General features: G+C 39.4%; 1 protein-coding gene across 1 annotated transcript in view; it reads left to right on the top strand.

Moving 5' to 3' along the window:
- NDNF (neuron derived neurotrophic factor) overlaps nucleotides 1-2,654 on the top strand; it is a 40,656-nt gene extending 38,002 nt beyond the window's left edge. The window contains exon 4 of the mRNA XM_046655546.1: nucleotides 630-2,654. Coding sequence (XP_046511502.1) covers nucleotides 630-2,023 — 1,394 coding nt within the window. The 3' untranslated portion in view covers nucleotides 2,024-2,654. The remainder of the gene's footprint in view (nucleotides 1-629) is intronic.
- The last annotated feature ends 13,653 nt before the right edge of the window (nucleotides 2,655-16,307 follow it).

Here is a 16,307-nt window from a genome sequence, read left to right as displayed (position 1 = left end):
TGCTTTACATCGTGTACTTTAATGAGATTGTCCAGTCCTGCTAACAAAACTGAAATCAGTGAAGTGGCTGGCCAATCCAAATGCAAGCCAATAGAATCCTTTTGGTAAGCAGATTGACTGTTGTGATTAATCTCTAAAAGGGTTGCAGTCATTGACCTAAAAATTCCACTAACTGGAGTCTGTCGTGAAGAAAGAATTTAAAATCAGAAAAGCCTTACAAATTTATAAGAGCATTATTTATAATGGTCAAAAATTAACCAATATTATTACTTTGATGATGTAATATTAAATGAGAAAAACGAGATTCAAACGTGGAGGTTTGTCTAGGTACATATATGCATGATAAATGTTATTAAATTACAGAGAAAAATGAAACAATAAGATCAATTGCATAAAAATATGTAAAAGTAAAGACTGGATGGAAATAACCCAAAATATTAATAGAAGACTGTCTCTGGATCATGAATTAATGGATGATTTTTTATCTTGTTCCCCATTTCCTAATTTTCTACTAGGAACATGTATTATTTTTATAATGGGGAAAAACTAAGATAGTCTTAAGAACGCAACTTAAGGCAAGCCGCAGCATATGCCCTGATGTGTATCCTGTGCTTCTCTGTGTCTCCTAGGTGATCCAGAACCTCTGGAGCAGCAGAAGCAGCAGATCATTAATGAGGAAGGCACAGAGTTATTCTCCTACAAAGGCAACGATGTGGAGTATTTTATATCTTCGAGTTCTCCATCTGGTTTATATCAGTTGGAGCTTCTTTCAACAGAGAAAGACACACATTTTAAAGTCTATGCCACCACAACTCCAGAGTCTGATCAGCCCTATCCTGAATTACCTTATGACCCAAGGGTGGATGTTACCTCCCTGGGCCGCACCACAGTCACTTTGGCCTGGAAACCGAGCCCCACAGCCTCTTTGCTGAAACAGCCCATTCAGTACTGTGTGGTCATCAACAAAGAGCACAACTTCAAAAGTCTGTGTGCAGTGGAAGCCAAACTGAGTGCGGATGATGCTTTTATGATGGCACCAAAACCCGGTCTAGACTTTAGCCCCTTTGACTTTGCCCACTTCGGATTTCCTTCAGATAATTTGGGTAAAGAACGCAGCTTCCTAACCAAGCCTTCTCCCAAACTGGGCCGGCATGTGTACTCCAGGCCCAAGGTGGACATTCAGAAGATCTGCATAGGAAACAAGAACATCTTCACCGTCTCGGATCTGAAACCCGACACCCAGTACTACTTCGACGTCTTTGTGGCCAACAGCAACAGCAACATGAGCACTGCTTACGTCGGCACCTTCGCCAGGACCAAGGAAGAGGCGAAACAGAAGACAGTTGAGCTAAAAGATGGGAAAGTTACAGATGTCTTTGTTAAAAGGAAGGGAGCGAAGTTTCTACGGTTTGCTCCAGTCTCTTCTCACCAAAAAGTCACCTTGTTCATCCACTCTTGTCTGGATGCTCTCCAAATCCAAGTGAGAAGAGACGGGAAGCTGCTTCTGTCTCAGAATGTGGAAGGCATCCGGCAGTTTCAGCTTAGAGGAAAACCCAAAGCAAAATATCTCATTCGACTGAAAGGAAACAAGAAAGGAGCATCTATGTTGAAAATCCTGGCCACCACAAGGCCTAGTAAGCAGGCGTTTCCCTCTCTTCCGGAAGACACGAGAATCAAAGCCTTCGACAAGCTGCGCACCTGTTCCTCGGCCACCGTGGCTTGGCTGGGCACTCAGGAAAGGAACAAGTTTTGCATCTACAAAAAGGAAGTGGATGAAAACTACAATGAAGACCAGAAGAGAAGAGAACAAAACCAATGCCTGGGACCAGATACAAGGAAGAAATCAGAAAAGGTCCTCTGTAAATATTTCCACAGTCAAAACCTGCAAAAAGCAGTGACCACAGAAACCATTAAGGGTCTTCAGCCTGGAAAATCTTACCTGCTGGATGTTTATGTCATAGGACATGGGGGCCACTCTGTGAAGTATCAGAGTAAAGTCGTGAAAACCAGGAAGTTCTGTTAGTTACCTTGTATAGAGATGTATTATGTAGAACTCCAGGAGAGACATTAAATCACTTTAAGTATAGACTGACTACTCTCACAGCTGAGAGAAGTTGTGAGCTGAACTTGTACTGTGGAATGAAGGATATCAACTTGTGTATATTGGTGTTTATATAAGTAATTGTTGGAGGAGACTTGTTCGAGTGTGCCCCAGCAGGACCTAGTGTCTGATGGCCGCTGATGTCCAAGATAGAGGACATCTTGAAGGAACTGCCATCCCTTGCTTTGACCACTGCATGAACTGCTTCTAAATTATTTTATTACCTAAAAATTTAAAATATGCCATTCATTGCACACATCCACAAATGCAAATCATTCCTCTCTATAGATGCTAGGATATATATAAATTATTTTATAAAGTCTTGTTTCAAATGTCAGTGTTTCTATGATTGTAAACTATTAAAATCTTTTCCTGTTAAAGTACAGATCTAATCTAAGTATATTAAGTGGACAGGCCTCTAGTCAGTTATATTGCTATTGTAAATTCTTATCTGTTGAGTAAAATGTTTAAATACTGTATGTATCTCATGTACAAAGTTGACATACGTTATATTCATGTACATAAAATTAAAGATATTAGATTATATACTGTTCATTTCCCAAGCAGCTAGCTTGGTGTATTCAGTTTCTGTTCTGTCCCCAGACCTGCGCCTTCACATAATTTGGCACTAGAATTGACGCTTTTTTAATAGTTATAAAGGCATGCTGCATCTCTCTAAAGTTACTGTGGCATTCGAGACAGTTATTACGATTTGCATTTTGACAGTGAATGGGAGCTAGCTGTTGTGAGAGGCGAGAGAGCTCCGATGGACTTGTTTTAAGTGTCCGACGGACAAACCACACATGGTAGGTCATAAGTATTCAACAAATCGCCCTTAATGACCTAAAATATATTACTTCTATTTTAAAAATAAGTATCTATCTTAAGTACAAAATTGGGATAGTTGCAGTATTTTCCATCTGCTTGAACACTAGCAAAATGATGACCTTGATTTCTAGCTGAAGCAACTGAGCAACCACCCATTAGGACTGTAATTGGTAATGAGAACACTACGGAGCTGCTGTTTTGTAATATTAACAGGCAGATACTTTTAACTTTGAGTTTTCATGAATTCTTAAAAAGTAATTTAGGTATAAGGTAAGATTTAGGCAAGTAATAACAGATACCATTTATCAAAGACTCTATACAAAAGGGCAGTTTCAGGCAGTTTCATTCTCCATAGGGTCTATGCATGAGGTGTCATGAGCACATTGGACCAGGATTCAGAAGAGTCTGGAATTTACAATCACCTAAGCTATGTGACTTTAGGAAAATCCGTTACCTCCCATTGTCCCTCTGTCCCATTTGTAAAACTAGGTGGTGACAGATTTGGATAAGACAACATTGCAGGATAGCTTCCATCATAAGACATTGTCTTTTGTAGGATTCTATGATTCTAAATTACAAAGGGTTTCTGTACCTGCAAGTGGGGACAGGTTTAATCCCTTAACCTCTATATTGTCCCTTCTACACTGGCACCACCTTTCCTGTGGTGGGCGTGCATGCGTAGACTCCTGTGGAGTATAGAGTCACTGTGGCTAAGGTACTATAAGAGGTGGTCCCTATGAAAGGTGCTCTGCTCACCTTAGGAAAAAATATGCCCCTTAAAAACGTATCTTCCAACTCATCAGTGTTAATATATCAAAATGAAATTTATCACATCTGCGCAAAACAGTAATGACACCTGAAATAATTTTTTAAAAGAAAAAAAGAAGAGGTACCCAATGGCCATGTAACCAACCAACTTGGAAGGAGAACTTTAAAATTGACAACATCCCAGAGATGTTATATCCTAAGTTATAAATTGATACCTTTGGAAGGAGAATCAACTTTCTTATATTACTCACAAATATATTACTACAGAACAATGTGCTAAATGGGACTACAGTGAATCAAAGAATTATTGCAGCTTCTGAAAGTGATGGACTTAACTCTCCGATATTGTTTAATGCCTGGGAAACCCTGGGAACCAGGCCAAGTCAGTTTAACCAAGCTTTTACTTTCCAGCCAGCTGCGATGGTGGTTTCTACATAGTCTGGATAAAATCTGAGAATTCTTTCCTGGCCCCAGTGAAATTTGCCTTTTAAAAATTATAGGAAAATTAAATACACATTGTGAAACTTCTATCACTCATAAAGAAAGAGAAAAACCTATTAAAAATAAAGCTCTCTTATTTACTAATGTGTTCAGATTTTAGGAGCATTCAGGTGAACTGAGAACAAGAAAGAAAAACTTGTTCTTGATTAAAGAAAAATTAGAAAGTAGTTAAAATGAAAGCAGCAGCTTGTCTCCATTGAGCTCCAAGATAGCTGAGAACAGGGCATTTAGAATACCAAGGACAATCAGAGTATCGCTGAGGAGTGAAGGAATCTTTAAGGACATTTAGTTCAAGTTTACTATCTTTATTTTTCAGGTGCAAAAAGAAATTGAAGACCAGAGAAATAAAAATAAAGTTCTCAGAGTCAAAACAGATAAATTGTGGAATTGCCCAGACTTTAAAATTCCTACCAGAATATAAAGCACCAATTCTTGGGAGGAAAAAAAGAAGTCACTTGTGGATCATTTTCCAAAAGGAAATAAGCTTTTTGTCTTATTTATGATTTCAAAGCAGCTCATTCTTAAAGCCCATTTCAGATTTCCATAACAATGTGTGTATAACCTATAACTGAAAACTTAAAACTTGTAAGAAAGAAAATTTTGTGATTATTTTTAGAAACACAAAGTATTCTAATCTAGGTTTACATGCACACAAACTCGAGGCTGTAGGATCATTAGTCAATTGCTTTAATGATAAGCCCTGTATTTTTTAAATCTAAAACTATTGAGAATCTATAAAAAATTATAGCAGATGATTTTCTTGGTTAAATTACTTTATAATCAATGTCTAGATTGATTTTTTTAAACCTGCCTTAAAGGATTAGTGCTGGAAAGGACATACGCCTTCCTTATTTTCATTACTCCACATACATTTGAAAAAATTATGATTTTGGCACCTTGAAAAGGCGACTTCAATTCAATAAAGTGACTAATTAAAAAAAATCACTTAAATGAACTTTAAAGTTTGAAATTGGCTTAATGGTTCTTAATAGTTTGAGAGGTGCAGACACCTTCAATGAAAACACACACACATACGCTCACTCAGTTTTGCACACAATTCGAAGAAATTTGGTGCACCTGAAACCAATCAGGATTTCTTCCAATACTTTGCCAGCCCCTCTTAGGGATCACCCAGTTCTACCACCACCTTTTGCAGATGAGGAAATTGATGCCCAGTTAAAACTAGAACCCGGATTCCTGTGCTCCCAGTTTAACATTCACTGCAGGACTTCATTTTAAGCACTTCACTCCAGAAAGCGTGCAGCAACTCACCCAGAGCATACTTCTTCGTCTCTATTCACTGGCCTCAAAGCAAAACAAAACAAAAACTAGCATCTCGCTTGATGAACAAGGTCATTTGGAGCATCTCCAGTCACTTCCTTCCCCCCTTTGATATGTGTGATCCAGATAACATCAGCGGGGAACTTGCCCTTGGGTTCTCTCCCTGAGACCAAGCGAAGTGACCACTGCCAGACTCCAGCTGGCCTCTGTTTGTAGTGGCCGCAGGACCTGGAAGGCATCAGGGCACACTCAGCCTTGTGTTTTCCCCAGAGAGCTTTGGCCAGAAAAATATACAGTCGCTTGGGATTTGGGCCTTTGTTGTTGTTTTGAAGGTGGAAAGTGAGAGAGAAGAGAGCAGAGAGAGAACTGGAACATGGAGAAAAGTATAGTTTAATCCAATTTCTTTCTCTAAGGAGCCTGAGAGATCAAGGGAAGCAAGAGATCTAACATAGCCTAATTTTATGAAGGTCTTGGATTCTGTCCTACATGCACCCTTACACTGGAAAACTTGGTCTAGTCACCATTCCCTCGATTAAAATTGTGTCCCACCGATGGACATTCTCATTCCGTAGCAATGGTGGATCATGTATCTGGGTAGATTTCCTTCGTTTCTGTTTATTTACATTCCTCCTTCTCAACCTTTGAGAAACACACTTAGTAATCAAAGTTTAGAGATGAAGTTACTTAGAATGGCTTTTCGTATCCGCCCTTATACCTCTTTCAAAGATATTTTTAAATATTCTTTCAAAGTGTAAAAGAAATAGAAGCCTATTGATGGCCACCAGAGAAAAATAATTGGCTCTAAGCTTGAAGAGTACAAGGCCTTAGGCATAGTTCCATTGCTATATTGTCATTATTCCATTGCTAATAAAGACACAGTGGGAAGAGCTACCTGATAAGGGTGGGAGGGGGAGGAGAGAAGCGCAGGGAGGGACCGAGTCCTAGTAAAAGACCCATTACACAGCAGAAATGAGAATGAATCTAACTCACCTGACCATTATGCTAGAGGGGGGACCTTTCAGGGAAGCGTAAGATTTTCTCAAAACTTGTTAGAAATGTAGATTCTAGAGACTCTGAGCCAAGGACACACCAAGCAGCCTCCCAGGATGTGGACGCATGCCAAGACTTCAGAATTTGAAATAATTTTTTTGAATTGAGACTGTGGTGTAAATCAGTTGGGTTCTCATTATGGATGATGAGATCCAGACAGAACAGTCTAGAAAAAATAACCATCTTACAACCAAGAGATGTGGTTAATGTGTTGCTTTGTTTTTGTGTGCAGTATTATTGTCAGGAACTGATGAGTTTTAAGCAGCAGTTTCAAATCGCTTCCGGTCCCCCTCTTCTTGTGTAAATACCTGCCAAGATTCGTATTCAATCCAATTGCCATAATTTGGAAATAAGCGAATACCCATTTCTTGCCTATAGCTAGCTCTTGGTATAATCCTTCCAACTTATATAAATAGGGCAGCACAGAAGACTATAAATGTATAAGCTATACTTGACAAGACCCAGAAATGTCCATATTTAATTCTAACTATGACAGGTTTTACTTCTGAGAAAAACTGTTTATAGTAAACAGAACCAAATACATTAATATATAGCAGGGTTAGAGGTTTGACTGTTCAGTCTCATCCTTTCCTATAAAATGAACTCAGACCTATTAAATAAAATTAATGCATTAGCTACTTTTCCCATGCAGGCTGGAAAAGTTCCACAATGCCAGAATAACGATCCGTTTTTTGAAGCAGTGTGTTACTCTCAAGAGCCACAGAAATGTCTCACAGGCTTCTGCATTTTTCTGACCCATTTCAGGCTAGCCTGCAGATCCATATGGCTAAAATCACTGGATTGTGGCTTAACCGTTTAATAGTTATAACAACAGATACAGTTTGCTATATGAGCAATTTGCTAAGAGCAACTGGTGGAGTCACAAAAACGGCCCATTTTCCAATGGTTGAGTTTCCACGTATCATAGCAGCCACAAGTAGCCTTGGCGACATTGAACGCTTCCAGCTTTTTCTGGATATGTTAAGAACTTTACTTGAGACAAGTTAAAAAGCAAGTGAGACAAGGGAGAGAGACAAACAAGTAGACATATATTTTTTAAATAACCAAATAAAATTCAACCAGTTTTATTATGGTAAAATGTCATTTTTAAAACATATTTTTAAAGAAATAACAGACTCTTTTGCCTATTTTTTAAATGGTAGTATTGAATATCTCCTTCCTGCTTAATAAAGCTTGCCATTCCTCCTCAAATAAAGAGGCCAAGATCTAAATTACAGGTTGCTGAACTTTGCTGTTTTCCATCACGCCCATGATCACGGGTTCTCTTGGGTTACCCACGGGTGATCTTCAGATGTGGAAAAAGATGACAGAGATGTGAAAGCAGGGTAAGGTCACATCATTTACATTTAAATTACTTGGGTTTTGTGCAAGTTCCGTTGACTAATGGCAGAGAGCTGTGCTTCAAATACAGCTGTGTGCTGAGCAAACTTGACCGCTCTAAATACTGAAGGCCGGTTCCTTTGCCAATTTCGTGGGCAAGCATTCCGGGAGGCCTGAGTTGAAATGTGCAGATAAATACTCAGTTCTGGAGTTTTTGGTGCCAAAGCATACAGAATACTTATGTTCTGCTATGGAAATCTTGAAAGAACAGAACTTCTGCTTTTAATATCTCTGAGGATTTAAAACAGTTCTTAGACTACTTATTACCTTTCATAAAACTCGCTTCTACTTTAAAAGTCTCTTGGTGGCTTACCTATGTTAAAAAGAGGAAAAGAATACTTTTTGATTCCACTGAGTTTCCTCTCCTCTATTGAAGTTAAGCGAAGAAGAGAAAGGACAGCAGTGGAGAGAGTGTAGAAGTGGGACTGTTGGTGAGTGTTTTTTCATAACTTCTGTGGACTTGAGCTTTCTCATTTGTAAAAGGAGAAGAGTAATGATCTCTAAGATTCCTTTTGGAAAAGCAGGGACGCTAACAACCTTTAAGCACATCCTGAGTGCCAGGCTTGGGAAATACAGTTCTTTAATCCTCCTAACAACCTGGAGAGGAAGACATTATTTTATTCTCATTGAACAGACAAGGGACCCAAAGAACAAAGAAATTACATAATGTGCTCAAGGTCACAGAGCGAAAACAAAGTGGATACAGCTGGCTCCAAATGTCCGCGTCTTTCTACTTCCACTTGTATGATTGTGAGCTCTAGCGCTTAGTAGTGAACCAGAATTTCACCAGAATAGGATACATGGGGAGCAGAGTGAAAAAAATGGGGAGGAGTTAAAATACCTTCAAGCTCGGCCTGAACGTTTATAATCAAATTGTCTTAGACACGGATAAATATGGAGAGCTAGAGACAAAAGAGAAATAATTCACAAAGTACTTCTAAGTTCCTCTTACTGTGTAGAATGTCCCCATTTTCATGGTGTCTTATTCTATATCACAACAACCTTGCTTGGTATTTGCTCGTGTATCTTATATAGAATTTGCTGTAATGCTTACACGTGATATAATGTCTGTCATATGATGTCAATAAAGCTTTATTTAATGCTTTTCTGTTTTAGCATATAAAGAGCTGTCTGTGGTTGTTTGGTTTTGTCTCTGTTTTGTCCGTATACACATCTACTTCTTTTACTATAGTTTTTTTAATAGCAGATATTTCCTGGGCCTTCATGATATGTCAAGCCCCACGCTGAGAGTTATAGCCTGAGCCAAGGGGTTATGTTGTTAATCTACAAGACAACTTCACGAGGTAAATACTATTATTTTCCACATTTCACTGATGAAGCAACCAAGAGTCAGAGAGGTTAAGTCACTTTCCCATCATCGCACAGCTAATAAGGGGTGCAGCCCAGTGTCAAATCCAGGGTTATAGATAAAGCCAATGTTGGAAGGGGTGCTTCTCATTCCCTGCCTTTGGGAAATCTCCTCTGACTGTGCTTTCCTTGGGATCCAGTGGCACAAACTTACCTTTAAAGTTTATTGGACTTGTGCTCATTCTACTAAGGACTTGCTTTGTTGGCACATTGAGTACTTGCTATTGATATTCTTCTAATTCACTTTATTATACCTGGGTTCCCATCTAAATTCTTCCTGTGTACTTGGTATCTAGGAAGCTCACACAGCCGCTGCGTGAGTCCCAGGCTGAAAGTTGAACTGTGTGCCCTGCATGGGGAAGGAGCAAGCTGATGACACGATTCAGGTGTCACCTTTTGGGCCAGTGAGATCGTTGATGTGGCTCCTTTGGTTGAATTCTTTCCCGGACGATGCTAAGGAGAGATGAGGGCCCTGTTGCCCCTCCCCCACTTTGAAAATACTGTTTTCTAATTGCTAAGATAATGTTTGTTATACAAAAAACTACAGCTTTACTAAAACACGTTATGTGAGACTTGAATCTTCACTCTAATTCCATTCCCCAAAGAAAACTATCAACAATTCTGGTTACATTCTAATACTTTTTCCTTTTCTGTATATAAACTAATATTTCTTGTTTTTTTTATAAGATTGGTACCTGAGCTAACAACTATTGCCAATTTTTTTTTTTTTTCCTGCTTTACCTCCCTAAATCGCCCCGGTACATAGTTGTATATCTTAGTTGCAGGTCCTTCTAGTTGTATGTGGGATGCCGCCTCAACATGGCCTGACAAGCAGTGCCATGCCTGTGCCCAGGATCCGAACCCGTGAAACCCTGGGCCACTGCAGCGGAGCGTGCGAACTTAACCACTCGGCCACAGGACCAGCCCCCTAAACTAATATTTCATATTACCATTCATTTTATCAAACATGGAATTATACTAAATACACAGTTTTGCAATTGGCTTTTTTCATTGAACTTGATATTTTGGCCTACATTCCATGTCAGCTTGATCTCGTTCTTTTTTTTAAAACATTGGGTCATCCCAGACATTCTCCTCGGATGTATAAAGTGTGTATCAGTATAAACCCAGGGGTGGCCTATGTCAGTCACATATTAAACCATTCTTGAATTCAGTGCTGAACCATCACTTACCTCTCCTGTGTTCACTGTTTCATACGAGCTTCCTCTCCCAGCAAGTGACAATGCCTCTCTCCTTGACCTAACTCTAGTCAGGCTCCTCTAAACCATCTATGCCTGGATCTTCAGTGTTCATCCTTATAGGGCCTACATAGCCCAATTTTAGCAAGAGTCCTGCTAAGTCAGTTTAGCCAGAATCCTCCACCCTATATATCTAATAACTCTCAAGGTATGACCAAACTCCTCATCTCTTACCACCTCCCAGGGATTATCTTATCACCCTGGCCCGCCTTCTGCAAGAATCTTGTTAGCTCAGTTTAGCAAGAATTGCCACACTCCAATAGAAACGTTCCATCCACTGATCCCTCCTTGGCTATAAATCTCTACTTTCCTTTGTTATATCCAGAGTCGAACCCAATCTCTCTCCCCTACTGGAAAACCCCATGGCAGTATTCTCTACACCTATTGCTATAGTCCTGAATAAAATCTGCCCTACCATTTTAACAAGTGTCAGAATAACTTTTTCTTTAACACAAGTAAAATACTTCCAGACCTCGCTTCACCTTTAGTCTCACCAGTATCTTTGAGAAAGTCTTCACCCCACAATATGGAATATTGCTTAGAGGTTAATGCACACACAATTCTAAGAATTGGACAAATGTATTCAAATGTAAGTTCAAAGAAAATGTTGCCAAAGCCCAGTTTAAGTGATTTTTATATTAACATTTATATGAACACTGTTTAGGATGACCCATGTTTCTGCTCCACACGAATCGAGTTGACATTTGGCAAGTGAAGCTGATGTTCTAGGCAGAAATTGTCCCTGAGTCCATGTGACACAGAGGTTGGGTTAAAAGCAGGTCATCCCTGGCTTCTCTTTTACTATCCCCCTCATAAACCTCGACCCGCCACCCTCTTAATCCAATAAGAGCAAGCAACCAAATCCTTTCAAAGCAGGTCTTCACTCTACATGTGTCTGGAAACACAAATCAGTTTCCTGTTTGGGGAGGGACTGCTGGGGAAGGCGGGTCTCTCATCTTTTCACCCATTACTGCCAACCGTTCTGGCAGAGGGGGAAATGACGGACAACTTAAGACACCTGGAGGTTTCCTCCTCTGCACGCTGCTCCTTGGGGTGTTCAGGGCGGGGACTGACACGGCCGGAACAGAAGGGGCTGAGACGAGGGCTTAGTGTCTCAGTCGTCTGGGGTTAAATGGCATGACACTCTTCTCTGACAAGAGCTCGAACAAATACTTTTAAAATCCTCATTTCATGCTCATTCCAAACTCTGGTTCAACGAAATGACCATAAAAAAGTAAAACGGAACTACTCTCAAGGGATCTATAGAGGACTAAATTAAGAATTGAAAAGCATTTTTAAACAGTATATAATAAAAATGATCATTACATCTGCATTTTGGGTAAGATAAAACATACAGTTAATGCCAACATCTGGTTTGTTGTACAAGTCCTGATTTTATATGTATTTACAAAAAAATGATGTTTATTTTATACATATACACAGAGGATATAAAGTTATTTACAGAAACCCTATATAGAATATAGTAACTGTAAAATATTTGTCTTGGATTTATGCTTTCATGTTCCAGAATGAGAACGCCGTCTAATTTTTCTTTCTCATACTGCCTTTGTCTGGTTTTCTTATAAAGGTTATCTTTACCTCACAAAATTAATTGGGGAGCTTTCCTCCTCTCTCTATCCTCAGAAACAACTTGTATAATATTAGGGGTTATTGGTTTCTTGAATATTTGATAAAACACACCTGTGAACCTCTGGTCTATTATCCTTTGAAGTGTTATGACTACTTACTCTATTTATATACTGATTGTATTCTACTCAGATTTTTTTCTATTTCTTCTTGACTCAAAGTTGTAATTCCTATGTTCCTTTAAAACTTGTCATTTTACTTAAATTTTCAAAGGCACTGCTCTAAAGTTGTTTGTAGTACTATGTTATGACCTTTAAATATTCTACATATTTATACTTTTGTTTGTTTTATTATTTTAAAAATTGTCTCATTTTCTTAAATTTTCCCAAGAGCTGCTCTATCGTTTTATTTTTCTCAAAGAAAGCAACTTCAGGTTTCTTTTAAATATTCTTCTAAATAAATGTATGCAAATTTTTAAAAAATCATTTAGGAGGTCGGGAAATCCCAGAATAGAACGCAGATTTTGCCCAGAAAATGTGATTGTATTACAAATGCATGAATCAAGCTCACTGGAGGGGATGGAAGGGGGAAAGGGTGCTGACCTAAGTAACTGGAAATGAACGGGGTTCGTGAGACTAAGGGCAAAAGAAACTGTGCATAAGCACTGTAGTCCAGTCGACAAAGTTGTTTCCCAGGGGGTAAGTGTTAGCAAGTCTGATACTGTTATACACGTATACTAGAATTGGACTATTAGGTAAATGTATGGCAGATGGAGGAAGACAGGTTTATCACTGTTAGAATGGTAGTTTATTGATAAGCAAGGAGAAGAGACTAGAATGATCCACATGGTAATAGAAGAGAATTAGAGACAGCAGCATAAACTCATATTTAGATTAATATAGATATAGATGGCTACATATGGAAAAATTTGTGTATATACATGGATTAGTATGCACACATATATTTCCATGCTCTGTCAGCTGAGAGGACCTGGAAGCAATGATGCAATGACACCCCCATGGCAATAAGCACAGCGAGCACCCAGATCTTAGCTTCTGTCTCAGTCCGTTCAGACTACTTAACAAAATACCATACTGGATGGCTTATAAACAACAGAAATTGATTTCTCACAGTTCTGAAGGCTGAAAGAACAAGATCAGGGTGGCGGCATGGTCAGGTTCTGGTGAAGGCCCTTATAAGGGTTGCAGACTGCCAACTATTTTTTTTAAAAATTATGGGAATGGAGGTATGTCAAAGGGACACAAGAGCCAGCTGGAAGAGCTTCCAATGGTCAAACCTGGAACAATTTGAGAAAAAAAAATTAATAGAGTAGTATTGGATTAAGCCCAAAGTATAAAATAAATATCCCTGGGGCTGGCCCGGTGGCGTAGCAGTTAAGTGTGCACGTTCCACTTCGGTGGCACCACTCGGCAAGCCATGCTGTGGTAGGCGTCCCACATATAAAGTAGAGGAAGATGGGCATGGATGTTAGCTCAGGGCCAGTCTTCCTCAGCAAAAAGAGGAGGATTGGCAGCAGATGTTAGCTCTTCCTCAAAATAAATAAATAAATAAATAATAAAAAAAATCCCTGAATCCATACTGACATAAATAAATGATTAAATATATTAATAAATGGGGGAGAAGAGACAAATCTCCCAGACAGTACTCCAAATAAGTTTTGTACATGTTCTCCCTTCAAGGATGTGCAACCTAGCTCTTCACTCCTAGCATGGGCTATGCATAGTGACTTCCTTCCAAAGAGTACAGAACAGAAAGGACGAAGGGGGTAGAGAGCAACTTTATAGTGGAGAAACCTGACAAACCTTCCCTCAGTCAGCTAATTAAGGCCAACATCAACAGTGACAGGCCATCTTGACAGCAAGTATCTTGACATGAAGTGATGAAAATGGCACTTTACCTCTGTGATCTTCCTGGGTCCCCAAACCCCATAACCTCAACCTAATCATGAGAAAATCATCAGACGAATTCTAATTGAGGGACATTCTACAAAATGCTTCACCAGCACTCCTCCAAACTGTCAAGATCATCAAAAACAAGGAAAATTTGAGAAATGGTCACAGCCAAGAGGAGCCTAAGAGACATGATGACTCAATGTAACGTGGTCTTAAGGATGGGATTCTGGAACAGAAATAAGACATTAGGTAATATCAGTAAGTATGACTTTGATTAATAATATTGTATCAATATTGGTTCACTAACTATAGCAAATGTACCATACTAATATATCACGCTAATAATAAGAGAAACTGGGTGTACGGTATATGGGAACCCTCTGTACTATCTCCACAATTTTTCTGTAAATCTAAAGCTGTTTTAAAAAATAGAGAATATTAAAAGAAATATACATTGCTTCATGACCTTAGAAAAATCTCAAAAATGCTTCCAGCACATGTCTAGTATTGAAAAATATAGTTTTCTAGTTAATCCAACAGAGTGTTCTTGGTGTAAATACACTCCTAAGCATCTAAATGAATGTGTCCACTGTATGAGATTACTGGATTTTTGCAGAATGAATGAATGAGTATACAAATCATTCTAAAACTAAAGTCACTATTTTTTACTCATTCATTCTTTCAGCAAATATTTACCAAGTGCTCCCCATGGACCAGGCATCATGCTAGGTATTGGGTACATAAAAGGAAAAAGATAGACATGGTCCCTGCCTTTCCAGAAAGTGTTGTCTAGCAAACACTATTCTTTCTGACAACCAAGTTGAGGCAATGCCTACCGAGGTTACTCCTGGCTCCAGCAGTCAGAATGTACAGCTAACAGAGAGAAGCCCAAACATTTTCTGAGTCCCAAATATTTTAGCTTGGGAGGAAAGGGAGAAGAAGGCATCCAATTCTTTAGAAGCAATCGCAATCATTAAGATATAAATTGAAGTAAGAAGAATTGACAGAATGCAGGCCTGTCTTTCATGGATCAGGAGACCAAGACTTGGCCTCTGATATTTGCAGATACGTTGAAAGGTAGAAGTTCCTCCCCTCTGGGTTCTCCTATCCGCACAACTTACAGCAGAACCTGGGCCACGGGAGCAGATGGGAGCTGCAGAGAGAGCACAGCCACAGAACACCCAGTGAAAGCCGAGAGCTGTGGCATCTCAGAGCCATGTTAATACCAAGTAAGCAGCAGCCAGAATTTTGCAAAGTATTCAGGAAGTTGAGCCTTCTAATGAAATCCATCTAGGTTTCAACTTATCTCTATTGACTACATATAGACACACATCTTCACCATAAAAAGAAAAATTAGCACAAGCTTAAAGTCAGTCAGCCTTAAGTTCAGATGCCAGCCCCTTCACCTACTAACAAGGTCATTTGGACAAGTTGCTTAGTTAAGCAAACCAACACTCAGGAAGGTTGAGCAAACTGCATGGACTGGACAGTGGAACCTTGAATTCACATCTGACTCCAACACACAGGCCCTTTCGGAGCAGAAAGCCCTGAGGGACAGGGCAGTGTCATCACACATGGTCAGCTGCCTGTCCCCAAGAAAGGAGGGCCTAGAGCGCGTGAACAGGGCCACACCTTGCCACACTCCTTACTGGTGAATTAAAGTGCTTATTATCTCCCTCAGCAGTGGGGATTCTCTTTCATTTCGTGATGTGTAACAGAACATTCAAGTAGTCGGTCAAGCGCATCACAATACTCATGTAAAAAATCAAAGTGTTAATAAAAGCTCAGGATTAGTGTCTAGTCACAAAAACTAAAAACAGCTTCTCTTTTCCTTTGGATTTTGTCTTTTTTTACCATGTTGAACCCATCTGACAAAACCCGTGACATTCTTGGTTGACACAAGGGTATTTCAGGTACTGGTCAGCCTATCGGACTTCTCATTAGTGGGCTGACTAATAAGAGCATTTTTTGGTAATTTCTCTAAGTTCAACTACAACCTTCACATAGAAAGGTGCAGGAAGAGAAAAAGGTGTAAACCCTCTTTAACTGAGACAAAAAGTGTTTATTTCAAATATTCTGTGTAAGGTGAGCTGTACAAAAAGACAATGGCAACAATGGATAATATTCTATTCCTGCGGTGTGTCACAGAGTCAAGAGGACATTTACTTTCCCAAGTGGACCAAGTATACAATGGCCTAGGAGATCCTGGGCTGAACGTCATCTTGCTTTCCCAGACCTGTGACGGGCAGT

Source organism: Equus quagga, chromosome 3 (assembly GCF_021613505.1).
Source record: "Equus quagga isolate Etosha38 chromosome 3, UCLA_HA_Equagga_1.0, whole genome shotgun sequence".
NCBI lineage: Eukaryota > Metazoa > Chordata > Mammalia > Perissodactyla > Equidae > Equus > Equus quagga.
This window is presented reverse-complemented; position numbering and strand designations above follow the sequence as displayed.